General features: G+C 43.8%; 1 protein-coding gene across 4 annotated transcripts in view; it reads left to right on the top strand.

Annotated features, from left to right (window-relative positions):
• SEMA5B (semaphorin 5B) overlaps window positions 1–27,567 on the top strand; it is a 261,873-nt gene extending 234,306 nt beyond the window's left edge. Inside the window, exons 21-26 of one of the 4 annotated variants that reach the window (XM_038181973.2) lie at window positions 221–370; window positions 1,280–1,324; window positions 4,443–4,648; window positions 20,270–20,365; window positions 20,857–20,926; window positions 21,391–21,534. In XM_038181973.2, coding sequence (XP_038037901.2) covers window positions 221–370; window positions 1,280–1,324; window positions 4,443–4,648; window positions 20,270–20,365; window positions 20,857–20,926; window positions 21,391–21,398 — 575 coding nt within the window. In that variant the 3' untranslated portion in view covers window positions 21,399–21,534. Of the gene's footprint in view, window positions 1–220; window positions 371–1,279; window positions 1,325–4,442; window positions 4,649–6,161; window positions 6,327–20,269; window positions 20,366–20,856; window positions 20,927–21,390 lie in introns of all 4 variants that reach the window. The other 3 variants (XM_038181972.2, XM_038181977.2, XM_038181974.2) reach the window with 3 other exon arrangements.

Genomic DNA, 27,567 nt, shown 5'->3' with positions numbered 1-27,567 from the left:
AGTCTGTGTTAAGAAAACTTCAGTCTGACAAGTAGGCTGTGATGCCTGCACTGGTATTTGTATTGACATAGTTAAATCCACTGAAGATCACTGGATTGCATGTGTGAGGCCCAGGTGAAGATCTAGACACCCTCCAGCATGGGAGAAGTTTGTTTTCCACAAGAGATCCTTTTCCTTCTTGGTGATATTGTCCATGTGTTTTCCTTATCTTGGATTTAAGGTGGCTGGTCAGAGTGGTCAGAGTGGAGCCTGTGTAATGAGGAGGGTATCCAGTACCGCAGCCGTTACTGCGAGGTGCACAGTCCAGACTCTTCTCAGTGCGTTGGAAACAGCACGCAGTACCAGGATTGCCTGTACAATGAAATTCCAGGTATGTACAATGTTGTTGGAGAAGGAGAGGGTGGGCCAATTCAGAAAAACAGCTCATCCCCAGAGTGTCAAGCTAGAGCGAGGTATTTTCTACTATAAAAGGGGTTTGTACGCTTCTAGAAAAACAAGCAAACTGATGAATATGTTATCAACTCCCTTGTTGCAGGCATAGGGTAGCTGGCATTCCTTGGGGTAGCTCAGCTCTCTTAAAAAACAGAATTACCTAGTTCTATAATAAATAACTAGTATTGCTTCACCTGAACTGAAACTTTTAACTTTGCATAGTTCATCTGAGGTTGGGTTATAAAAATGAGCTCTGTTCTCAGCATGGATGCAGGCAACAGAAGGTCCTTGAGTTCAGGTATCAAAGGAAGCATCCTAAAAGAGTGAAGAAACAAGGTGGGGCAGGTGAAGGTAACTTGTGTGTGAAGTGGGAAGAATAATCAAGTGTCTAACAGAGCAGCGTGGTTGATGGATAGATGGTCATTAACATTTTCCACTCTATGTTTTGCGGAAAATGAGTCTCTCGGGAAAATATTTGATATCTGTCTAGGCCGAATAACACCTTCCAAATGTTCTTTTCTGGACTATAATGACCTGGCTTGAAAATCTGAGATCTCTAGATAGTGGTAGTCTCTTTTCCATGGTTCTCTCAGCTACCTTCTTTCCCCTAAATTGAAGAATCTAAACAGTATTCAGGTAACAGTACTGTAGTTGTCAGGTCTTTGGAGAGGTTTTGTTGCATGTGGTTTACACTCTGAGCTTTCCATTCAATTTAGAGAGACTCTCAGCTTGCTGCAGAACACAGGAGCAGCTTTTCATGTCTGGAGCTTGGGGGGTGGTTAATTATTTAAAGAAGTAAAGTGGTGGCAAAATGACAACTTTCTCCAATATTCTTCTCTTTGTTTAGTGATCCTACCAGCCTCCAGCATTGATGAGAGCACAAACTGTGGAGGTAGGATACCACTAACTATATATCTTGTTTTTATCTTAACCTGGCTTCTTTTCTCCCTGTGCAGTATCAACCAAACCATTAATCTATACAGTTCACATCCCAGTGATAGCCTTAATTCCACTGGAGTCTTGCTGTCTGAGTCAGACTGGAGGAATGTATCACACTGGCCACTTGTCAATTCCAAGATTTTTATTTATTTGGGGGTTTGGGTTGGCCACCAAGGGTCATTAATTACCAGGGAGCAAATTGCTTGTCTATCTCTACCCACTGGATAAATGGTTCAGGAGAATGAAGGGATAGTCCTCATTTTACCACTGTAAGCCTCCAGCTGTTTGAAGGCAGGAGTTTTTAAGTAACCTATAAAGATTTCACTGAATGGGGTCTCTTAGACAGTTCCTTTGCTGATACAGGACTAGATTAAAGCTTATAGTTGTCCTCCAAGCACTTTCTTTCACTGAAGTCCTCACCTCTCAAAGAAATTGTCTCCTTTCTGCATGTAAATTGGAAAGATCCAGTCATTAGTGTCACTTCTCGACTGCCCTAGGAGCCCCTGTGATAAAAATCCAGACTGAAGAAAATGGCAAGTTCCTTCGACATTTTAAAATGCTAGTTTCACACTAATGACTATGTCAATTCCCACTAGCATCACACCCCTGCTTTCTTGAAATCTAGATGATCTGCAGGCTGCCAAAATCTCTTCTCCCTGTGCAGATCATGGCAAAATAAAAAAAAAAAGCATGCCACGTGTGGAATGGAAATGTGGCCTCGGTTTGTGACTGTGGGGCAATCGATGGAATTAAGATTTCAGCACCTACCACATAACAGTCGGCTTTCTGCATCACTCCTTCCCCCTCAGAGAGCGCAATGTATCTGTTCCAGGCTTCCTTCCCATGGGTGGCATTCTGCTATTATGCTCTGTATTCTCATTTCCTTCTTTTTCCACCATTATATTTGCTGTTGTAATCTACATTTTACCTTAGCTAATTGTATTCATTACTTAGCATTCTACAATATTTGGCCAGGAAGCCAATCAACAGAAATTCAGTCGATGCATCTCAAAAAATCTGTATTTTCCAAAAAGTTTCCCCTCTGGGGACTCAAGTACTGCAGGCAAAATTACTCATTTTATCCCTCAGATACTGCTAAAACTCACCTGAAAAATCAGGTGGGTCTTTGAAAGGTGAAAGTGAAAAGTAAGAGAGCTTTATGTTTTAGAAAGGATTTCCTACTGTAGTGAACTGGGAAATGTACCAGTGAAATGAAACATTCACTGCAATGTAAGCAAAGCTGGACAGGAGGAGAATGAGACAGCGTTATGTGGCTTCACTGAGCACAGTTGCATATTCTGTGTTTTAGCTCTCATGAGTGAGGCAGAGCTCTTTTAGAAAGGAAATGTCTTTTTGGGAGTCTTACAACATTTAGTAGGAAATTACTGTCTTTCTGCTGGTTTTTGGACCCTCATCCAAAACACAATAGAAAGTGGTAATCTTGCAATAGAATTCTATAGTGTGGTTTAAAAAATAAATGTAGCTTGTCAGTCTAATAAATTCTGTATGTTCCTTACTGTAATTATGATTGAAGTGCATTACTTTGCTGTAGGACTCTATTGGTTTGGTTCCTTTTAAACTCAGGAGGATATTTTTTAACTAAAGATTAGAGGAGAGCAGCAGACTAATGGGCAGAATTCATCTGAAAAGCATATCAGTTAAAATGTAAGATGGCACCAAAAAAAATGAATGCCGTGAACAGACTAAGAATGAACCTCATTTAAAGCCACTCTCTGAGTAGTCCCTTCCATTTCTCTGCACACAGTTAAGTCAACACAGCGGTCTGTCCAAACGAATTGGCTTTTTAAGTATTACGGGAATTTTACTGCTGCAGACCCCACCAAGCCAATATGGCCATTCCCCAGGACGGCTGCCCTGGAGGAGCAGCAGTGGAGAATCCCTCCCAGGCACTAGACCCCTGTCATTCCTGTCTGAAATATTACAGAGCAAAAGCAGGGGAAAGGCAGCAACATTTGGGGTCACCTTGCTGATTCTTCTTCTGTAGATTCCCCCCTGCACACAGCAAAAGGCAACAGGGTTGTACAGTTTTGCCACCCAAGGGTGCCTCTCGTTGCTTCGTTAACTTGGTGGCTGTAAGGGTCACTGATATTTGTTCTGGTGGTGGTGGAGATCTGTTGGTCATTCATTTTGAGACCCTGAAGGGAGGTGAGATTTGACTTTCTTCCCCCACCAGCCGCAGTGGGAGGCAGGCACTACCAGCGCTGCAGCTCCTTCCTGGGGGCAGCGCTGTGCTTGGAGGGTGCTGCTGAAAGCCCACATGGAGAGAGCTCTGTGGGAGGCTTTTATAGTCCTGGAGCTTTGCTTTTTGAAATAATCGCACTGTAGCTACCCCACTGGCACCTGCCTGCAACTGCCTTCCTGTCTTTGTGGAGAAAGCCAACCAAAGCAGTTTTTTCAAGCAGTTACCCCCCTTTCCTTTCTTCTTCCTATCATTCCCGTTCCCTTGAGGACTCCTGTTTCACTGTCAGCAGTACAAATACACCTCTGAAGCAGTGCAGAGGTGGCCAGGGCAGTACCCCTCTGTGAATAAGTAAGAATGCTGAGCGCACTTGGATTACACGGGGGAGGAATGTGTCTCTCCCCCACCCAACACACAGTCCCATAGGCATTTTGGGCAGCTGACAAAAAGGGCTTTCCCCTCCTTTCCTTCCCCTTCAGAGAAACACTGAGCATTTTTATCCCCTTATTTCCATGACACGCACATGCTTTGGAATCCATTAATGTGCATTGTTTGTACGGCTCATTTCTTTAGCTGTCAGCTTAACATAATGTTTAGTTTCAATATCAATAGAGGGGAGAGAGGAGAGACAGGGAGGGAGCTTGGAGAAAACAATGCATGAACCTGTTAAACTGCACAAGGCTGAGCTGCAGTGGGGAGACCGATTTGCAGGGAGATTATGTCAGTTTATGTTGGAACGTAAGACTCGGGCTTCAACAGCTTATTAATGTTGATCCCAAGATGTCATAGCTCTGATTTGCACCTGTGGTCTTGTCGGGAGAGGGAAAAAGGCTGTTCTTTAAAAATAGCATCTCTTGTCATTCCCTTGCAGGTTTTAGCCTCATCCATCTGATTGCCACTGGGGTCTCCTGTTTCTTTGGCTCTAGCCTCTTAACGTTTGTGATTTATGTGTACTGCCAGCGCTGTCAGAGGCAGTCCCAGGAGTCGACTGTTATCCACCCAACCACTCCCAACCATCTCCATTACAAGGGCAACACCACCCCCAAGAATGAGAAGTACACCCCCATGGAGTTCAAGGTAGGGTACTTGATGAGAAATACCACAAACAGCTTGATGCTACCTGAACAATTCTGTACTTATGCCGTGGTTTGAGTTGGGTGGGTTTGTGTTTCCGTGCCCAGCTGTTGGCATTACGTGTGGGGCTGAAGGGGCATTTGGCTGTGTTATCACAAAGGGGTTAAAAAGTCCCATTATTGCAATGGGATTTTGTTCTGTTTCACAGTACTGATGAATGCCAGTCTGGCAAGTACGTACCAACATACTCCAGGCCATTCTGACTATTGTATGTATACAAATTGTCCTCTAAGAAATCAGTAAGAGCTCAGTTCAGTGCTTTGTTAGTGCATGGTAAGAGGAAACGGAGGGGAGGAAGAATAAAAACGGAAACTTCATTGGACAAATAGCTGGGAAAATGTTTATTGGTAGGATGAGATTCTGGAAATGCTTTAGGAACTGCCAAATTGGAGAGAATGAGAAAGCAATGAGGGTTCCGCACCCTCTGTCAGTACTGGACAGGATTTATCCCCAGACAGGCATGCAGAAATGCAATGATAACAGCAGACCTGGGAGCTGAAGCCTTAGGAAGAGGTTGAAGGAAGAGACACACTTTGTTGGCACATCTGCTTGCTAAAGAGCACATCACTCATTAGCTGAGAAGACAGGACTAAGGGTGCAAGGGACAACGTGCTGAAACAGTAGCACACCACTGTACCTGAGTATCAGTCTCCAGGTGAAGTGAGGGATCAGAGAACTGAGCAGTGGGATGAGTGCAAGCGCTTTGTGTCGCCATGGGAGGAACAGCCTGCCTAAGGTCATTTGAACAGCATGGAACATTGTTTGGGATGTGACACAAAACAGAAAGAAACCCTGCAGCTGCTTATTCCTTTGTATAGCTGTGTGCTGTTGACATTATGATTGTCTGTTTCTGCTGATGTGGCCTGGCTTCTGACTGAGGCCCAACAATAAGATCAGCTGTGGGACCATTGCCATAGACTAAACTCCCTGGGCGTTGGGAACTGTTTCTACATAGGGACTTTATAATGCAGGGCACAGGACAACTCCTGATAAATGGCCATGACTTGCAATGTAAATGCGCATCAAAATTAAGAGCTAGCATTTGAAGAGTCGATGTTGTTTTGGTGTTTTAAAGGAAAACAGTTTGAGGTGGAAAATAACAGACCAGTTGGGCAATAAAGATCTCCTCAACTCCTTGCGCTGGGCATTGCAGCCCCTCAGAGGATTCCACTGTTTATAAATGCAGTCTCAAAAATACATTTCCTAGCAGCATAAAGCTACACTTGCCTACAGTTTAATAAGAATGTGGCATCATAATGCGAGTCGGCATGGATTTGTGGAAAGTAAATCATGTCAGGCAAATTGGATTCCTTTTTTAAATTAAATAAATATTGATCTAGGTGGGAGGGAAGCGGCAGACATATTGGGATTTTCAGAGGCTTTTAACAAAGTTTCACAGGATGTATTATTCTACACCCTCTGCATACACGGGCTAGGTAATAAATTATTAACACAGGTAAAGAACTGGGACCTGATCCTGGAAGCTTCAAACTATGACAGTAATCCTTTCAGTTGTGTGAGGAGTTGTGGCAAAGTCAATAGGAAGACACAAGTGAGAAAGGCTTGCAAGAATGAAAGTGAGCAAGAGTATCCCCTTATTTCTTACATAGCAACAAAGAAGGTAAGAAGCAATTTTTTTGTGTGTGTGGGCAAAAGCAGATAGTTGCAGGGTTGGCTTTGTATTAACATTTTCTTCATAATTTATACTGTGCTGTCTTATCAGATTATGCTAAAATAGGAAGAATAGTTATAATTTAGAAGAATTAAGTTGTTCCCAGAATGATCTTGATTGATTGGGTAAATGGATTCATGAAATGCAATATGTCTATGCAAAGTGGTGCAGTGGAGTAGAAGTAATAACAAGGCCAAGCGAAGTTTAAAATAGCAGCAGATTAGTTAATGCAGTATCAGGAGGGAGTTGACCTCTTTGATAGATCCATCTCTGAATACTTGATCTAGTGTGTAGCAACACTGAGCAGCTGTTAGAGACTTCTTTCACGGGACATGAAGAGCCCAGGCACTAGATCAGGTTTTGGAAAGTCTAGTTTACGTGAAGGAAAGCATCAGCTAACTGGGACTGTATGAGTTAGGCTCAGTGAGAAGGTACTTGGACATAGTGAGAAATAGACCAGATGAGGCTTATTTATAGAACGTTAGGAAGTGAAACAGTTCAAGTGCATAAATCTGCAGTCGTTTTACAGACAAAAAATGTTTAGGAGCAAGGGGCTACTTGCTAAGAAAACCTCAGTCATATTCATTGTGAATGAGGCCAATAGATTTACAGAAAGTTTATCAAGTGAAGCCCCTTTCCTCTATTCCTGTGGAGTATTTCCGTATGTTCGTCTTCTCCATTGGCCTGCCTTTCTTAACCTTATGCCTGAAATCTTCTCGTTTAATATTATAAATCTGCCACTCCTCAGTGTTGCCTTGAAGAACATAGCATTAGTGCAGTAAAAGGAAGGCTCTGTGTACTCTGTGCTGTGTAATTACAGAACTTGTTATTAGCCGGCGTTATATTTAGGAATAACTGGCAGATTTTTCTAAGGGTCAGGAGGGAATTTTTCATGCCTTCAGGAAGCATGTGTGGTTTTATTGTGATGCTACACAATTAGCATTCAAGTGAAGGTGGAGCTAAAATTCACCTTCTGGAAAATAAGAGTTGGACGGAGCTTCTATATGGGCCCATTTGAATTTCAAACGTGCGCACGTGAAAGAAAGCGAAAACACCTGAAATTCCAGATTTGAAGCCCAAGTAAGTTTCTACACAGCAGATGCCAAAAAACCTCCCCCAAACATTTTTTAGTTGATGAAAGCAAAAGAATTGTTGCAGGTTTGTGTGTATGTGTGTCAAGGAGTTAATCAACCCATGATTAAGGAAATACATGGTGTGTAGACTATTTTTCGGTAGCAGAAAATGATAATACACCGTGACATAATGGCAGCAGAAGGCTGAGCATATGCAAAACTCTATTATTTCTATTCTTTGAAAATACTAAGCCTTCTGCAACCATCTTTAGTTTGTTTTCATCTTGAAATATCTCTGCTCTCTAACCAGCAGGTGAACACAGTAGAAAGTTTGGCAATGTTACATTCAAACGTACAGCACTGGATGCAAGCACATAAATCAAGGTGAATTTTATATGAAGGCAGATTTTAAGGAAGGAAGTGCTAGCTGATATGAGCCGTGTTGGACATTTCAGCCCAGCAATGCAGTAATGCAGATCAGATGTAAATATCATACGTAATGGTGACCTATTGATCATTTAGCTGATGCTAACTTGTCTAGGCAGTGTTTTGCAGAAGAATGTTTTATTTTTGCTGGCTGCTTTTCCCTTCCTGTTTTGATTTCTCAGGAATGCTGTGAAGTTTATTATTAGCTATTTTAGCCAAGTGTCTTAAAAGATTTCATGCATATGCATTTACCAGCAGCACGTTGATTTTCACTTGTTATTCACGGATCGGAGGGGAGAGACCTTTTGGGTCACCTAATAAGCAGTTCATGTTTCATTAATTGGTTAAAGTTCATACAGCACTCTGACAATATTGAAGTCTGTGCAGAACAAGAGTATAATGAAATAAAAATTATCCACTCTTCACATTTTGGCATGATGCGCTAAAGAACCATCTACAACCTTTCCAGTACTGCCACACCGATTAGTTAGTATCTGGCTATCAAAGCAGAGAGAAGATCCCCTTCTGTGACATCTTGCTTCAGCCAGTCAGCGTCTTACTCATGTGAGTTGCTTGTTAACATCATGCTGATGGAAATCCAGATGATCCTGCAGTAGAAGCAGGAGGATGTAGGGTCAAGGTTGAGCCCTTGTGAATTAGGAGCTCTAGGAACAGCCACACATGAAGAAAAGGTTTGGACTGAACTTCTTCCTCTTGCTATATCCTCTGCCAATAAAGAGAGCCAACTTTTTACTCTACACGGGATGTGGACAGGCAAAGGCATCTGCACATTGGTCCAAATCCAAAATACAATGGCCTTTGTATCAAGCCAGATGTGATTACTGAGAAATGTAAGTTTGCAGGATGGTTATGATGATGATTCTGCAGATTTTCTTCTCGATTGTGCTGGACAGACCTCCCTTTATCCTTCCTTCCTAAAACAGCTTTAGCCATGACTCATGCAGTCAAACTCATTCTGTACTGACGCCTCCAAAAAGCTAGGGAAGCACTTAAAGCATTGCATCTGTTCTAGGCATCACTGCTGCTCTCGTAGAAGCGAAGGGCCAAACACGTAAGTTGTACTCAAGCAAAACAGTAATTTATGTCAATGAGCAAATGTATGTGGGGGAAGGCAAGGTGAAAACTGAGTGAGATAGCAGGATATGACAATGAAAAATGGAAACTAAATATTAGATGTTTCACTGAGTACCTCAGGTTTCTACGAGGACACCAGAACAATGCAAATGAAATTGAGTAGGACTGTAAGTCCTGTAGTTGCCCCAAATTATACAACAAATATAAAGCCAGCTACCAGAAAATGGGGAAATATTCACTAGGTCACCCAGGACTCGATATAAACTAGAAGATGGAATGAATATTTTTAAATGAAGTGAGAACAATGCTGTTGAGAATCAAATGAGAGTGCAGAGCAGACACCCCCTGTGGAGGGCTCCAGACATTGTGATCCACACTTTACTGATCCCAAATAATTCATGACAATAAAATATCAATGTGGAAGGTTATGAAACAGAAACCAATTCTGTCTTTGGAAGAAGAAGCCTTCTGAATAAAACAACAGGACAAGTGTTTGGCATGGCTTCCAACACTGCAATATGAAATAAAGCTCAGGGCATAGGGAAGTGGATCTCTCTTTGGATTTTAAATGTCTGTTTCTTGGAGATGGTCTTTTTCACTGCCACTGAAAATCACACCTATCTCATAGCAGGCAGACAGCAAGTGGTTCACGTTTAAATGAGCTTTAAGTGTCGTCAAGTGCCACGGAGGAATGTTTGTCTAAGTCAACCTTTGTCTCTGAGGATATTTGTTTCTCTCTGCCATGGAAAGACTTGGGGCTTCAGTGTCCTATTGTTTAATTTGATCTGTTACTACTTCAACTAAAATTGGCTAACCCATGTATTTGTAGCGATCGCAGCACATACACTAATAGCACTGCAGTATAAGATTTTTCTTTTCCCAGTGCCCCTGTGTATCACCATGTATCATTCAAGCCCCAGGAAGTGACTGTAAAGTTCAGACATAAGCCAACAGCTGATGATACCCAACATAGTCAATAAGTTATCAACAGCCTCCCTGAAGTACTTGCTTTAGCTGGATGGTATTTGAGAGGGAGATTTAACTGATGTAATCAGCTGGAAAAAAATAAATACAGATATATATATAAATAGAGTAAATCAGATTGAAACATAAATTTTGTTCCCAGTGAATTTCATGTTTTACAAAGACCATTTCCCCTGAACAAAGTGGCATTTAAGAACATTAAGTGCTTGAATGGTAGAGTACATATTTTTAGTACTTACCATGAGTATAGTATTATTTGAAAAAGAATAGTAGGGGCAGGGGGTTGTATTGGCAAAGGAGCATTCTGCCCTTTCTTGTATGATCCTACACTTGCAAATATCACTTCAGGGGACTCTCAATTTGCATAATGCCTGCTAGGAAGTGAAAGCAAGAGAGCTTACTGATGGGGAAAAAAGGATTAAGTGGTGCATCTCAGTCAAAATCTATTTTATCTATCTGTCTTTTCTCCTCTTTATGTCATTGGGTTGAGTGAAATTGAGCAGTCAAGCATGCCTGGAGGTGTGGCTGTCCTGGGATGATTGTGCCTGTGCAGTGATGTGCATCTCTTGGAGGTGTCCTCACGCCATGGCAGCAGAGGCTCAGCAGGCTGCTGTGTGCGTGTCACAGCTCTCACCCTCGTGTATATGCATTATTTAGGAACAGAGGAAACTGCCAGTTCAAGTCTGAATGTTCCCTTGCTTTTGCGCTCTTTGGGATGCTAAGCAGCTGCTGACAATGATCCCCCAAAGGAAATTGTTTGCCCCTCCATCCACTCTTGATGCAAATCCTTTATTACTTTGTAGGGCTGCTGTTACTGACTTGGAGGTGGGAATCCACATCGTGGATGGATCTACAGCCTAGGCTAGTCATCACAGATGCTGGTACCTCCTTTCTTTGGGGTTGTGTTACTGCAGCTGTGATGGCCTGTGGACACAAACAGGACAGGTTTTTAGGTAGACAAGTTTTATTTATTTATTTATTTATTAGATCAAGGAGCAGCTGGAAAAAGCTGGCAGCTTTTTGAGCATTTGAGCTTCAATTTCAGATCTGGACAGGCGTGTTCAAAAGACCATCCAATTTTTCCAGCTACACTAATTGATCTAATAATGGATACCACTTTTTTTTTTCTTGCAATTCTTACCTTTCCTAATTTCTCAGGGGTTGATTTGTATTTCCCCCACCCACCCACCTATGCTGCAAGGAGAATTAAATGAAGTGCAGGAATGGGAATAGCAAAACCACACTGCAGTGATGGCTGTGTACTTACATGACTTCCCTCTACTGGCCAGAATAGGAATATTTCAAATATACCCTAGTCCCATTTGCTAAAAATTAATGGTTCTCCCTTGTTCCAGGTGCTTAAAGTGGTTCTTCTCTCCTTGTCTCCACAAAGCTCTGTCTGGCACTGGTATGCACAACAGTCAAACTGGGAAATCCTCAGTGCTTCCGAGATATGCAGGAAGAATTAATTATGTATTTGTAGAAGAGCTTAAAGGGAGCCATGGAGGCAGTGAGCTAAAGTAAAGACAGAGGAAAATATTGGAGAAACAGTAAATAAATGAAAATATAAACTTAGTGGTACACTTGGAGGAGAGCTGCCTCACTATTCATCTGGAATAGTTCCACTAGCAAATAATGGATTCTTAAGTAGAATTGTCCAGAAATGGAGCTGCATACGTACAAAATAGCTGTGTCGGTTTTCAGAACCAGATCTCGATGTCCAGATCTTGTGTGGCAACTCTGAGGGAGTGCTGCTGAAATTCCTGAGCTTTTTTTTTTTCCTGAACCATGACAGCCCTGTCCTAAAAAGCAACTGAGAGCATCATCTGGGCTGCTCAGGATGTCTGGTTGCTGCCACAGCACAGGCTGCAGCAGCAGTACAGCCATTGCCACCTTCCCCCAGAGCATCATTTATATATGCACAACAGGTTTGGCGTAGGGTGAGCAGGCGCAGCTCTGCCTGCGTTCCCCCATAGTCAGGAGGAATCCTCATTAAGTCAGCTCTAATGTTGTCCTGAGATTTGGCACAAAGCATGTGAATAAAGGAAAGAACTGAAAATCTACGGATGAAGGAATCTAGATGGACCGTATCCCAGAGTCTGTGAGAACCAGCTAATGAACAACTCCAATTACCTTTATAAATATCTTGGATATTGGATCTTGGGCAAACCCTCATTGCCATGAAATGCAAAGGTAACACAAAAGCGTCCATAAGAAAGCAGGCCAATTTCCTCCCAGCTAATTGAGTCACTGTTAAGCTACCCAAGTCCAATGCACTAAAGTCACACAAGCAGCTCCAGTAACTGTGTGGGAAACACCACTTGGATTGGGGGTTAAGAGAAAATATCTGTAAGCATACATGCACAATCAATAAAGTATGCCGTGACATTCCCTATTCAACAAAGCATATCAATGAGGTGTTAAACCCCGGATGGTCTTTAAAATTTGGCAGAGTCAGGACCATACCAGAGAGTGAAACCAGGAGAAACAAATGGGATTGACTCAACTATGCTTTCGGTTACAGCGATGGGAACTCATTGAAACAAATCTGTGTCAGTGTTAATATCTGAAACCCGAATTAATGTTGGAGAGGCAACATCTTACATACTCTGATGAAATGAAAGGTGCTTGGGTGGAACTGACAGCCGAGTCTGGACCATAATGCTAAGAAGGAAGAAATCAAACATGATCACTTTTTGCACAGTTTCAGCCTTAGTGGATAAAAGGAAAGCACTAGACTGAGCTGCATAAGGGCAGATTCTCAGCTGGTTAAAAATGTAGCTTCACTGGTCCATACACTTAAAGAAAAGAGTGTGGTGTTGGTGTCTGAAATAATCTTGTGACATGTAAGTACAAATTGGCTTGGACAGGAAGGCTGCTGCAGAGATTGAAACCTGGCTAATGGACTGTAAACATCGGGCAACCGTTAATGGGAACATATGGGGCTATGGGGAGGAGCTGTTCAGGGCACTGCAAGCAGAAATGCAAGGTTTGGCTTTATTTAATATCTTCATTAACGAGCTTGGAGAGGGTACAATCGGTGTGTTAATTAAACTAGCAGAAGATATTAAACTGGGAGGTGTGTCAAAAAAACAGCCCTTGGTATAGAAATAATGGAAAATGACCTGGAGAGGTTGTAAGTGTAGAGAGGAAATAACAAGGTAAGCTGCTGCATGGGGAGAAAACAAAGCAATGTGAGGAAAATAATCAAAAAGCAGCTATTTAGAGGGTGGGAGGCACTTGGAAAGCAGTAAGACTATAAGGGACGGAACAGAGTTAGCAGATGGCAAATTAGGCCCAGCTTTTACTTATTTCTATTTTTACTACGTCTTTTTTTTTTTTTTTTTTTTTTTTCCTTTTCACCACTGCAGTTACACCTTTGCAATTCTCAGGCTAAATGTAGCCCTGTGGGCTGGCACAGCTCTGCATGAGTTACGTTTGTAATTTACCACCAGAAGTGGCTCGGAGGCCATCTGAAAGCTCAGGGCTGCTTGCTCCACCGGGAGTGCCGCGATGCAGTGCCCCGGACAGACCTGCAGCTGGCCACCGCCGCCTTGCTAGTTGCCATCAGCTGAAGCCCAGTTGCTGTAGGTGTGAACTGTTAAACTTAGAAGGCTTTGATCATACCTCTGGTGAGTTAGAGTCCCATAGCATGCCCAAGGGCAGGTGTGTAGCTCAAGTGCTAAGCCTCTGTAGTGATGCTGTTGTGTGTCAGGGACCCAGGAAGGGGGAGGAACAGGCACCAAGGCACAGCAGGACAGCAAGGAGACAGATTACACCGTCCCACACAGCTGAGATCATGTCTGCTATACCCTGTGCACCAGCTATATTGGCAAGCAGCGCAGGGCAGCCCTGAATTCCTCTTTTGTGTCTGGGTGCCACGTCATGGGTGTCACCACCACCAAATTACTGGCAAGCCAGGGATAAATAACACGCTTTACACCAGACACCTGCGTTTGCCAGTGGGAAGACTTCCATCGACTCTTTGGACTTCGGTTCCCCATTCAGAAAAAAATGTGGATCTAGCTCCAAGCAGGGATGCACTTCAGTTTGCCTGGTTATTACATGCAGTTTGTTTTGTCATCTTACTCATGTGCTTAAAGCCAGAGATGTGCCAAAGCATCTTTCTGACAATGGTCCTTTATGTTGCCAGCTCTGAAGGTTTTAAAAAGTTTAAAACAGCAGTAATATAGCCGCACTCCCTCCCAAGAATGAGGATAAAATAGCTATTTTCAAACAGCTATAGAAAACTGTAGCTATTCATTTTCTTATAATTGAATGTTAGTTCCATTGTCAACCTGAGCACATCCACAGATGCTGCCGTCATTTGGGGGCTGTTTAATTTATTTACCAATAACAGTGAACAAAGAATTTCCAGTCTAAAAATATGGTAAGCTTCCATCCCAAAGAACATGCAATCATAAGTTTAGTGTCTCAGTGGGATTTTTTTATATCTCTTTTCAAGAGAAAATACCTTCTTTTACAGAAAATAGGTTCCTCATCTGTACATCTACACTGCACAGATTTACTACTGTAAATCCTGCAAATAGCCTTATTGAATTCATTGGAAAAACTCAATGAATAAACCTTGGCCAATGCTACCTTTGACTTCAGCTTAGGCAGAGCTCAAGAGATTTTGTAAAAGCATCAGGTAAGACAGTTTGTTTAGCGTAAGGCACTAAGCAAATTTTTAAGGAAGATCAGAAGGAAGAAGTACTAAAGACTTATAAGGCACTTGTAGCTTGCAGCAAGTACATGGGTCTCATAAGGTCTTTCTGGCAGCTTTGTCTTTCCAGCGCTGTTTGTAATGCATAGCTTGAGAGGCACAGCAGTGTTGTGGCATCCGGTTGATCAGAAGAAAGGGAGCATGTGGGTGGGCCAGATGTCATTTATTTTCCTGGTGTTAAATTTTGCCAAAACAGACTCTTTTAGTTATATGGTTTATTTTGTTGAAATGTAATTATTATGCTAATTATTTCCAAATTTACTGGTTAATTATAATTCTGAGATCTTTGCCTTCGTGCTTCCAGAGATGTACAAGCTGTGGAAAATGTTTCTTAATATTAATTTATTTCTGCAACCCTAATTCATTTGGCTAATGTTCCTAGAACACAAAAAGTAACTTCCTTTAACAAGAAGGCATGGCTAGCTCCATAAAACAGCTGATCTGTATCGAAAAGGCATTTTGCTCAATCTGATTTCACCGCGAGAAACAAATGACTTTAAAAGAAACACAAAGGAAACTGAATGTTGGATCTCGGATGCATTACATCATTGCACAATTCCCTGAAGTGTCCGTTTTCCGGGGGGATGGGGGAGTGTGTTGGCCATCCGACTGTTGCTACAGGATGTGTGCTGCATGCCGTTCCAAGGGAAATTGGAAACGCTACTTCGCTTCTAATTGTGCAAATGAGTTCGGTGGGAATTCTGTCCCCGATTTCTGCAGATGCACAATGCAGGATGCACATGGGCTCGGTTTGTGTATTGCCAAGCAGAACGGCCTGACTACAAAGGTGCTGTTTGGTACCCAGACCTTTATTTCAGACCTTGGTCTCTGTCCACTGTGGATGACCAGGGTTAGCAGTGGTGGGAGTTATGACCCTTTCTTCCTCAGTTCCTGTGCTCACTCGGTGAGGAAGGAAAAGGGGAGGTTTTTCTCTCTGTAGTACACCAGGGTGTTCAGCATTACAAACACACTTGCCAGATGGAAACTTCCAACTAAAAGCTAGATGGGGAGGTTTGAAGCTGACCAGGAAGGTGACCAAACTTTTTCTTTCTTTTTACCTTTTCAAAGAGGAAAGTGTCATGGGTGGGAAGGGGAAGAACTGAGTAACACTTGGTGAAAGACAGTTGGGGAACCATTGAACTGGAGGAAATTGTTGCTCCACTGACTTTGCAGGGACAGACGTGCTGTGTAGTTGGTGAAGATTAACCTACAAAACTCTTGGGAAACTCACTGATGTGAGTTTCCACCCCGAAACAGAAAACAAGACCTGGAGCACCATGAGAATACTGAGGTCTGCTGGATAGGACTGAGGAGATCGTGTCCTTGCCTGTCACCCTGTGGGAACTGTGTTTACTTTGTGGCCCTTATTTTGATATCGGTTGTGTGTGTACCATAGACTTTTTGAAGCATCCTTTTCACTTCAGCTTGTTGAAAATGACAGGGGATTCCTTTCAATTGGGGGTGGAGAGATCTACATCCCTTTTCTAAGTCAAGTTTTGAAATTTTCATGATGGTTTATTGAAAATTGAAACATTTGATCTGTTTATGTTTGTAAGAAATGTTTATACAGCTTGTACATGCAGCTGTAGGATGGGAGTAGCGCTGAGAGTCCCATACTGTTCCACATGAAGATGTTTTGATACATCTGGGAGAATGTAAGCAAGTAGGTCAGTGGAGTATGACTTCATGATTTGGAGCAGAGGCAGAATTTGGGGGAGTAGCGGCAAGGCTTTGCTGGAGGAAAAGCAACAAATGGAAAATCTGAATGATGACTTAGGCTAAAAATATCAATGGCAAAAGCTGAGCTAAATTAAATGTATGCATATGACCCAATAAAGACATCTGATGCTTGTCTTTACCTTGGGAGAAACAGCCTGTGCGTGTATGTCGGTATTTTGCCTCCTGTATGAGTTCCAGGGAAAGACTAACACGCGAGGGGATATCAGTAAACTTTCCCCTCAGATTGTTTCAGTTCTAATTGCTAATATAATAGCAAGAGTGATAACTAATTGTTTATGTATTTCTGTAAATACTCAGTATTCTGTTGTGCTTGGCATAAGCGTGTAATTTGCTGGCAGTAAGACCAGACCTTTTGATTAGCTGACAGATCACACGTAATGTAGAAAGCTGCTGCTGTTTTGCATCCTCTTAAGCCATATCCATCTTAGTTCATCTGAAAACATCCCCGTTTGACAAAGCAGAGTTCCCAGGTCAGAGAATTTTTTATTCTCTGTTAGTCATATGCCAATGCAACATAATAAAGTGTCTTTTAAAGAGAGAAGTTGAAGTTGTTCCTGCTTCTGAGTGATCCACATGGAGCTGTTAGTACATGCTGGTGGCGTACCTTCTGCTTAAAGATCCTGAATTGAGGTTAGCAGTGAATAGACCAGAAAAATATGAATGATATCAAATATGCTAGGATGGCATGGCTCATACAGAAAGGAAGAAAGCAAGTAAAAATATGTGATTGATGCATGTTGAGTTTCCAGTTATTCTCTGAATGGAGCACTTTTTTCTAACCACATCACACGAGTTTTGACAGTAGCTCGGGTTATGGTCTCAATTTTGCATGGGGAATATTTTGTTTGCACAACTACCAGAAGCTTCTTTCTTCTCAAGGGAGGATGGAACTGAAAAGAGAGCCTGAACTCCATTTCCATCAGTGTTTAAAATACAGCTACGTATGGCACAGAGATTCTGCACCAAGTGGTGTTTCAGCAGAAGTCAGTCGGGCTTTTTGTCTTTTTTGATCCTGCGTGCTCAGCAGCTAGTACCAAGAGGTTGGAGCTGCTGGCAAGGGGAGGCATTAGTGCTCATTATGGGGGGAGAGCAGACAGCAAGAAGTGGAAAATACAGGATGAGCATTGGGAAAAATGCCATCAGTAGGGTCTGGTAGGTGCTCAGACTGAAACGTCGCCCTGGAGGGTGCAGGATGGTGTGGCAGAAGGGCCCAGGCAGCAAAGACAAGGCTCTCTTCCTTCTCTGAAACCTCAGCTGAGGACAGCTGAGCTCCAGTGCTCGCTGCGATGCTTTAGTCATCTTAGTTATAGCAACCATAGATAAATCCCTACAAAAGCGACACAGTATTGTCCCTTCTCAGAGGATTTACTGGGCACTGCCTTCAGGAGCCTCTTCTTGGTCTCTGTGATACTGGGGACTTGGCTCGAAAGTGGCTGAGGAGAAGAAGACCTCGTAGGAGTTGGGTTGAGAGCAAAGGTTGGTTCTGGGTTTGTTTTTCAGGTTGGCTAGTGGGAGGTGGTGATAGCTCTTGGCCTTTCCCATCGGGACTGACAAGTATCAGTGGGAACACCTGTGGTTGCTGCAGGCTGTTTTCATCCCCACAATAACTCGGGTTGCTGAGGGGCTGTGACCTTGATGGTGTAACCCATACAGTGTTGGGGTAATATCATCCAAAGGGAAAATCAGTGGCCTTCTCTGCACAGTCACAGCGAAGAGGAGCCAGACAAGAGCAAGGGTTAAAGCTCTCAGTGAGATGGCAAGGGAGCCCACCCAGGGAGATGTAACTGCACGTCTCTTCTCACACAGAGCGTGCCTCGGTGTGTGTGTGTACATCGCTAAAATTCACGGCTGCCTAATTTCCCGTCTTCAAAATATCAAGCAATTTCTAGTGCCAAGGAACCTAATCACCTATTTATTAAAATGAGACAGACAATAAGTTTGTGTGGGGAAACGTGAAGGCAGTCCGCATTGATCATGCTGATTTAGGACTGTACTGCCTTCGCAGTTTTTCCAGAGATAAATTCCTTGCGGCTAATTGCATTATAAATTCCGTTAAACCATTTTCATAAGGTATTTCCCTAAGATATAAGCCCTCCATCAAAACAACAAAAAGAGCAAAGGAACAGTTGTGGGTTTTTTTCCTAATTAAATGTTATATGAAAGTAAGACGAGAAAAAAAATTACGTGATTTGTGTTAATTAAATGCTAAGTCTTCTGTCAGGGGCTGGTTTTAAACACTGGGGGGACTTGTTGAAACTCATACAGATTTTTCCAATTGAAAAATGTAGAGTCCTGAGGGTTTTGCCCTCAGATCAAGATGGTCCTGAGCCAATGCAGGTCAGGATTTCAATGCCACCAAATTTCAGAGGCTGTACTCTTGGCATGCCTTGAATCTGAACTGTGCCGAAAGGTGACACAGACACGTTCAGGATGCTGGGCTGCTGTCAGGAGCACCTGGGGAGCACAGCAGTGGGGATCAGCCTATTCCTCCTGCTGGGGCAGCCCATGGCCATGGGGTTATGCTTCCTGGAGTGGGCATCCTGAGCTAGAGATGCTGATAGGAAATTGCATTTGCTGCATACAGCAGGGATGAACACCTGTGTTTGTTTGCCAGAGAGCAGTTCCCCAAATACTCAGTGACAGTACCTGGCAAAGTGCGTTTTTAGCGGCGATCTCAATCATTTTTATCAAGCTGGGTCAGGAGACACTGAAGCACAGAGAAGTTAATTGAATTTCCCAAGGAAGCATAGAAAGCAGTGGAGAACTGAACCTGACTTCCTTGTTTGCCAGCCTCCAGCACAAAGCAGCAGACTGTTGCCTGCACCATTTTAATATTTCTTCGGGTGACTGCGAGCAAAGCATGACATTTCTCTTCTTCCTTTCTTATTGAAGGTCACAAATTCTCGTTCCTTGGAATTATTTGTCATTTTGAGCATGCCTGTACAAATTCTCTCTTCAGCTCCTACAAGCGATGTGCTGTGAACTCATTTTAGAGTCCAGGCAGGGAAAGATCTAAGTCAGACCAGGAGGAGGCTGGGTCTCCTCCTGTTTTCATGTTCAAAGTGTTTCACATAATGCCCAGTTCCAAATAAAAGAGTAATTCAGCAACTGGGAGATTTCTTTTCCAGGATATTTTGCCACAGGAAAGTCTTTCCTCCTAACATCTTTATGAAACCAGGAGGCACATCTACTAGGGTAGCTGTAGCCATGAGTCTGCTTTTGGACTAGAAGAAAGTATCTTCTTTTCTTCCTCCTCCTCTCCCCCTCCCCATGCAGTAAAGTTATTCAATTACATAGAAATTGGGACATAAATGTGTTGCCTATGGCCTTGTCTCAGAGCCTCATGGTAGCTCTGGTCACTGAAGTGGTCGTGGCCCTGCCCCGGGCTCCCCTAACGGCAGCCCGCCAACAGCCAGGCACCCGCTGAGGGCTGATCACCCCCTGCCACCACGGCACGGGGACGGGGGCTCCCCAAAAAAGGCAATTTTTTTCTACAAGTGCCCTCACGCAGGAGGGAGGCCTCTTCCCCTCTTGCTGACGGAGCCCTGAGGCCTGAAGTTTCGGTGGCTGGAGTTGGATGGGTTGGCCCTCACCCTGTGTGATGTGCTTGAGGCTGTGGGAAGCCATTCTGTGAGCTACCAAAAGGAATAAAGCTCACAGGGCTGGGTGTTTCTTGGGTTTGGGCATTAGTTAATTAATTAATTCTCATCTTGCCCTGAGCTGGGTTGGGTGAGAGCCCTTTGTCTCAATGGGCGCTGAGGTGAAGTGGTTTCTGCAGAAGCACCAGGAGGCGGCAGAACAGCCATTAGGCCCAGGCCTCATGAGACTTCTCCATCTCTCTGCTCCAGACCGGGGAGACGCTCAACCCCGCCTTAAATGTGCTGTGCCCTGATCACGAGGATGCTGTAGCAAACAAACCTTGTGTTGACCCTCAGATCCAAGGAGTGAGTTCCCTACCATACAGCATGACAAACGTTAAAGGTGCACGGAGGAGCGTTGTAGGCCGGAGACGCGTATAAGAAATTGAAGCCAGGGGTTAGTTGAAAAAAAAGGCTATTAGAAATGTTCCCCACACAAATTCGTAGAAACCAGATGACTATAAAGATGAAGAAGAAAATTTTGTAAAATTATTGCATCTTCCAAAACATAATTTTATCCTTGTGCGTAGGTAACAGCTGGCATAGGAATGGTTTTTAATCTGGGGGAGGGGGACCTCTGGTTGCTGGTGGGAAAAGTAATAGTAATTCGTGCAAAAAAATGAAGGGGGGAAGATGGGAGGGAGAAAAGCCCCATTTCTAATTTTTTATGGTAAAAGGGGCATTTGTGGTTCTCATTTTTATGTTGCTGTTGACAACAATTGTTACGTGGTTGTTAATTTTTTTTAAGTCATTTTAGTTTTTCCGAAAGTGACCATGATTTGTTACTTATACTGTAGCTTACAGAAGTGACACACTTAATATCGGGGGGTCCAAACCTGGATATCTACCAATGGAGATGGAGATCAGGTAAATGCACACCTGCTCTTCCAAAGAGAAAAAGCTGCCTTTTGGCAACTGCTTTGCGAGGGAGCCGCAGGCTGTACCACCAGCGTTTTGGAAGGGATTAGATCGAGTGCTACCATTAACAGCTCTGTGTAGGCCCAGCATGGCTTTGTGCGACATTGACGTTCAGACACACCATCTGCCAGGAGACTCCGGGTCTCTGGAGAAGGCTCTGGCTTCTGGCCCTAGCAGTAGCTGAGCACAGGTCCCCGTGAGGAGACCTGACAGGAGCTGTGGTCCCCGCAGACTGGCCCCCGAGCGAGTACCAAGTACCGGCTCACTCTCCCAGCCGGAGGGAAGGCGGTGGTGGCTGCAGCGGGGACCCTGCTGGAGAAGGCAGCTGAGAGGGAGGTGTCTGCAGGTAGAAACGAGTAATGATGTCATGTGTGACCGCTGCCGTGCCTGTCATTGCCTCTTCTCTTTTACAGACACTTAACAAGAACAACCTGATACCAGATGACAGGACCAACTTCTACCCGTTGCAGCAAACCAACGTGTACACGACGACCTACTATCCCAGTACACTGAATAAATATGACTACAGGCCTGAGGCCTCCCCTGGAAGGACCTTTACCAACAGCTGATGATGGACAGAGCCTACAGGACAGGATCACTTCGTATATGAATTTTTTTTTAATTGATTTTGTGGACCAAATACTGGCCCAGCCTCTAGATGTAAATATTGTACAGTAGGGTCTTTTTTTTTTTTTTTTCCCTTTGGTTAATTGTATTTCTTGTAAACAGCACATCTCCCTACAAGGACAAAAATGCATATGGACCGTTACGCAGAGCTTTTGCGGCTATTTGGTTGGAGATGGCTCTTACTACTGCGACTGTTCATGGCTGGAAGGTCGGCGTTGCTGTCCAAGGCCGACGATGCCGAGGAGCTGGCTGTGTGCCGTGCTCAGTGGCCGCCCTGCGGCAGTGCAAGAGGTGGTGGCCTCCTGGGGCAGGGGTGTCTGTCCGGTGAGGAGCATCCTTCCTGAGACAGGGTAGCAATGGTGCACTGGAAGACACACGGCTCATGGAACAGGCCGAGTGGGACTCCATCGTGCCAACAACTTGAAGAACGTTTTCTTTCCCTTTTCCTTTTTTATTTTTGATTTTTTTATGATTATGAAACAAACAAAAAAGTAACTTCCTAGGGCATTGTTCCCTGTATGTTCAACAGAATCTTTTCATACTACAGGAAATAATCTCTGCAGCCTTCTTTGGTAATATGCAATTCAGCTGATGAGAAACAACACACAAACAACGTGCATTATCCAAAGAAGCTTTCCAGAATGTTTCCAGTCTTAATTAAAAGGAAATTATACAGGCAGTGAGACACTGAGAAAAGTAAATGTTGGAATAACATCGGAGACATGAACTTAGAGTGCCTAACAAACAAAGATGTTTATATCACTGGAAAAAAATATGTGATGATTGCCGCACAAGAGCCATGGGCTTTTTTTCTTTCTTTCTTTTATGTTGTTTCTGAGACAGTGTTAACTCTTTTTGTTCTAGCTTTGATCCTGATTGTGTCTGCCAGGAAAGACAACTTTAGAGGCCACGCTCTTCTTGTGGGAAATCACCATGCTTTGGGCTAATTTTTACTCTTGTTTTGTTGTTGGTTTTTAGTTCATTTACTTTCAAAGAGCGAATAATTCTGACTTTGCAGGAGGAGGGTATTTTTGTAAGGAATGTTTCCATAGTCTGATGTGACCCAGAAAGTCTGCTGCACATTCTTATAGCGTCTTCCAGTCAGTACTCTATGAAATAGTAACACAGCTGAGTAATGTGCATTGTTTGCCAATATTTCCTTAATTTTTCTGAACAAAACCAACCCAACGAGTAAATGCTGCTGCAGCTATTGAAGTAAATTGGGGCGGTAGCATTATTAAACAGTATATCCAGCCTTGAAATGTAATTTTGTGTATGTGTGTGACTGTGTCTATAAGAACTGTATTAGTTTGATGCAGAAGCCGTGTTGTCTGCAGCCAGATGTTTGTCTGACATAATTGTTTGGCAAAAAGGAAACTTATTGCTGGTGCTTAATGTACAATTACATCAAATGTGTTAGCAACGTGAACAAGTCCACCACTGTTATCATTCAGTGTTTCTAAATATTTATAATGAACTCCTGATGCTAAGGATTTTAGAATGTCGCAATACCGAGCATGAGATAAAAGTACGCCCTGAAACACGCATGAGCTCCACGTGGTCCCGAGCTTGGATTTGTTGTCTGCATCTTACCCGACCGATCGCCATGCCCCCGCCTGGCCATCGGCTCGGCCGTGCTCCCAGCCGTTCTCTGTCTTTGCTTTATTTCAGGTTTTGCCATAAGCCAGCACTTTGGTAGTGTCTCAGTGCTGTTCCTTTGCAGTTGCTTGTTTGGAGGGCCGGCCTGGGCTGCGTGCTCAGCTCTTCCACGTAGGGAGCCGGTAGGGAATGAGGAAAGGCTGTGTTGCTCATGACAACTATATTGCTTTTCCTGCGAGGAAAAGCCAACGTGGCTTTGTAAGCCTTTGTTACGGTTGTGTGACCAGAAGGCAAAAATAAAGTAGCCTTCCATTTTTAAATTACTTTCTTCGACTTCAGTTTGCAGTGATTGAAGGCTGTAGGGATATTGGTAATAAAGTGGGGTCATTAGTACTGCCACAAGGATGCCTTAGGCTCAGTGGTGCCCGTCATTTCCAGCAGCTGTTCTTCTAATTTAGCAGCTCATCCTGCTTCTGCTCCGGTTTCACCAGGTGAAAGAGAGGGAACAAAGAAAGAGAGAGGTGCCCTTAAAGCAGCACAGTCAGATTTGATGCTGATGCAGCCTTGAAGCTTTGTCTTCAGCAGCTGGGCAAGAGTGTCGGGGCAAGAGTGGCAGCAGGGAAGCAAACTGGCCAGCACAGCACCCCAGCACCAAAAGCAGCCTCCAGCGCCTGCAGGTGGGCTCTAGAAAAAAAAAAAAAGAAAAAAAAAAAAAGCCAACATTTTGAGGAGCGATGCCTTTGTTCCATGAAGAATTCATCCCGGTCTTGCTGGATTGCCTGATGCCCCCTGAAACACTGGGAATCCTGACTTGAAGCCATCCTAACAAGCATGTAGCCGAGGGGTTGAACATGATTACGTAGACCAGCAGGCTGGGATTTCCCAGCTTTAATTTAGAGGAGTCAGAAGAAAACATGGGCTCCTGAGAGCATGCTCGTTGTACTATCAAAAAGCTAAAGCCACCTCCAGGCTGCCCTCTCAGCCTGTGCCTTGCACCAACCTAGACGATTCTGTGATTCTGCAGTCACCATGCGCGTGGCAGGATTGCAGCTGGAGTTTGGGGGATGTGAGCAGGTCAAATCTTGCTCTTTTTTTTTTTTTTATTCCATTTTCTAATGTCACCCCCTTTTTTTCTTTGCTCCTTAAACATTTTTCCATTTTTGTCCTCGCAGCATAACATGATTTAAACTGATTTTTATTTTTTTCCAAAGAAAGTGCAATGTAGCAGCTGAAGTTATTTAAATGCTCAGCTCACCAAGATGGGTCATTACTGCCATTGTGCTCGGAAGGTGGCTGTTCCGTAGGCTATTGGAGGGCAGATGCTTTAGGGTGGTGCATGTGGTTATAGTTTCATCAAGACATTCCTTCTTACCAGCCATCCAAATGGATGCAGCCCTTGTCATGTAATTGGCAATCACAGTGAGGGTCTGTCGACTCCATTCGAGCAGAAAGTAGAATTCAGGAGAGAGTGAGAAAGAGAGAAATCAGAGCACTTATTACTCAATTAATGTTTGTGAGAGCGCATTTCCTTAAGGACAGTGTTAATGGGATATGAGGGCTGCATTTTTATGAGCCTCTAATGCACGGCAGGTTAACGGCACCGTGCTCAGCGATGTTCCTGCAGTCCAGGTAATGCAGCAGTCTGATCATCAGGTCTGTAATGTCTCTAGCAGATTGAATTGCTCCTGGGTGCTGAACTTGCTAAGATTTCCTGTTCCTAAGTCCAGTTTGAAGTGCACTGGAAATGCATTTAGATCAGGAGCATTGCTTCCCAGAGGACTCAGCTTGCTGTAAATGTAGCTTTTTTCTTCCACTTCTAAGAAAGAGAAGGGGGACCCTGGGCAGTCACAGAGTTGCTCTGGAGACACTGCCTCTGTGCAAACCCTTGGGCCAGGAGTCAGCTATACAGTGAGAGAAACACGATGGAAATCTTATGGCAAATGTTTTGCTGAAACATCTTTAATGGGGCCATTCCTTTTCCCTTCTCCATGCAAGTGGCCGTGTTCCTCCCTGCAGAAGGGGTGTGCATCCCGCTGTTATCCAGGCCATATCGTGTGTGGTCACAATCGGGCTTCACCAGCCCAGGCAGCCCTCACCCACCAGAAATAAATCGTGCAGCTCGCTCGGAGACAAACCAGCACAGGAGATGCTGCTGCCCTAGAGCTGCGATTGAGTGTTGAGCATGTGAGCCCTGGCTGCTCTTAAATACACGAGCCGTGCAGCTACCATAGGAGAAGAATGTGCAGTGTGTTACACCACGGTCCCTAATGCCTTACTTTCAGAAAAGAGAGAGCTTTCTCTGAAATCAGCAGAGGGTAGGAGCGGAGTCCACGTCTGATGCAGACAATTTGACGCCTCCAGTGTTAATCTGATGTTGAGCCCACCTGGAGAGGAAATTGCTGTCCGCCAAGATTGATTTATTCTTTGTACCAAATGTAGTGTGGGGAGAGTTTTATATATATATATATATAAAATATAAATGTAAAGTTTGTGTAACAACTTGCTCTTTTTTTGTAATAGTGTATACATCTATCGGTGGATAGATACAGTATATATTTATAATATATACACACTATATATATATATAGTATATATATATATATATAGCAAAACGCCTGCAGAGGGAACTTAGACTAAGAAAGGCAGTGCTGGTATTCCAATTCCACAGGGACAAACCGAAGGAAAAAAATACATAAAAATCTACTGTCCTTTCCGTTAGGTTTAACAAAATACGCTTTTGAGGTAAATGAGATATAATTTTTTAATTGAAAAGAAAATTGATTTTTCTAGTTAGAAGTGCTGATTCTCCCCTAAACCATTCTGGTTCAGAATGCCTAAGTGAAAGATTCTTGCTGCTGCTTATATTTTCTGAATAAGCCTCCTGGATCTCTCATGTGTATCACTCTGTTGTTTTTGTAATTATGAGTAGGGAGTAATTGTGCAAAGAAAATTAAAATAGCAAGTAGGAGTAACAAATATTGTACCATTAGAGTAAAACACATAACCTACTGGAACTGGAAAAAATGTCATCTTCCACGTTAAAGGAGTTAGCAATTACTTTCTGAGTTATTGATCAGCATTACAAGCCTTGCCTTATAGTGACACAAGGAGGTTTCAGTGCAGAGCTTAGGGTTGAGAAAACCCTCAAAAACAATGGGTTCGGGTTTTCTGAGGGGTCCAAAAAAGACACGGTGTGCGGAGGGAGGCACCTGGTGCTTCCAGCACTGCTGGCCGCAGCTCCACAGCTGTTCCTCGCCCCGTTGCTCCCGTGAGCTGGCTGTGCTCACGGCACGGCGCCCCTTGGAGCCGTCTGGCACAGCAGAGAAACACCAGGAAGCTGGGTTTGGTGCTTTTTTTTCCTCAACAGGTCTTCTTAATGCCATTCAGAGCAAGGACCAGATTCATACAGGGGAGTCTTCCCTTTAAGCCTGTTGGGAGAAAACTTGAGAAGGCTTCAAGAGCAGGTTTGGGGTAGGCGAGCAAGCCCACAGGTTTTGATGCTGACTGATTGCCAGAGCCTTCAAATTGGACAAAAGAAAATTAAAATTAAAATTAAAATTAATAATTAAAATACACCCTCTGAGCATGGAGGTCCTTGGGGGTTATTCAGCCTCAGCCGTTCTGCCCCAAAATTCCTTCTTTGGGCCTTTTTTTTTTTTTCCTGTTCTGCCTCCAGCCTCAGCTGCAAATTCACCCCTGCTATTGGCGATGGGTCCGTGATAGGAGCACGGTGTTTGGTTTTCTGGTATTCCCACCCGTGAGCTGTTTTTAAACAAACCTGACAGCGTAAAGCATGAGCTCCGCTGCAGCCCCGATGAGCGGGTGCCGCGGAGTCAGGCAGAGGTCAGCGTGGCCGGGCCATCAGGAACTGCAGCGAAACGCTTTCGGTACCAACACGTCAAACACTGGAAGCCAGCCAGCTGCACCGCAGCGCACTTTGCACCCACACTCAGCCCGTCAGATAACATCTGAGCGCGCAGGGCCCTGAAAGCGCCGCGGTGAACGGGGAGCGCTCCCACGGGGGGAGGATTTAGGGAGGACACGGCGCGGGTGGCCCTGAAGCAATGGGGCTGAGCTCGTGGTCGGGGCGGGAGCGTGATGAGGTGGTGCTGGGCCTCGGGTGCAGGGGAAGCCGCTGTGGGAAGGCTTGTCCCAAAACAGCAAAACCTGGAGCGTGTGGCTGGACTCTGTTGTGAAGGCACATCACCCTTCCTATGCAATTGAACTCGATGGTACTTTAGTATAAAGGTGACCTAGACTGTAATCACTGCCTTTAGACACTGTGAATTTTTTTGGGGTACTCTGTATTTTTATATATTGTACAATGTAAAGAATAATTCAGAAATAAAACAGAACAACCTGCA

Source organism: Anas platyrhynchos, chromosome 7 (assembly GCF_047663525.1).
Source record: "Anas platyrhynchos isolate ZD024472 breed Pekin duck chromosome 7, IASCAAS_PekinDuck_T2T, whole genome shotgun sequence".
NCBI classification, from domain to species: domain Eukaryota; kingdom Metazoa; phylum Chordata; class Aves; order Anseriformes; family Anatidae; genus Anas; species Anas platyrhynchos.
Note: the sequence above shows the minus strand (reverse complement) of the source record. Positions and strands in the feature narration are given on the sequence as shown.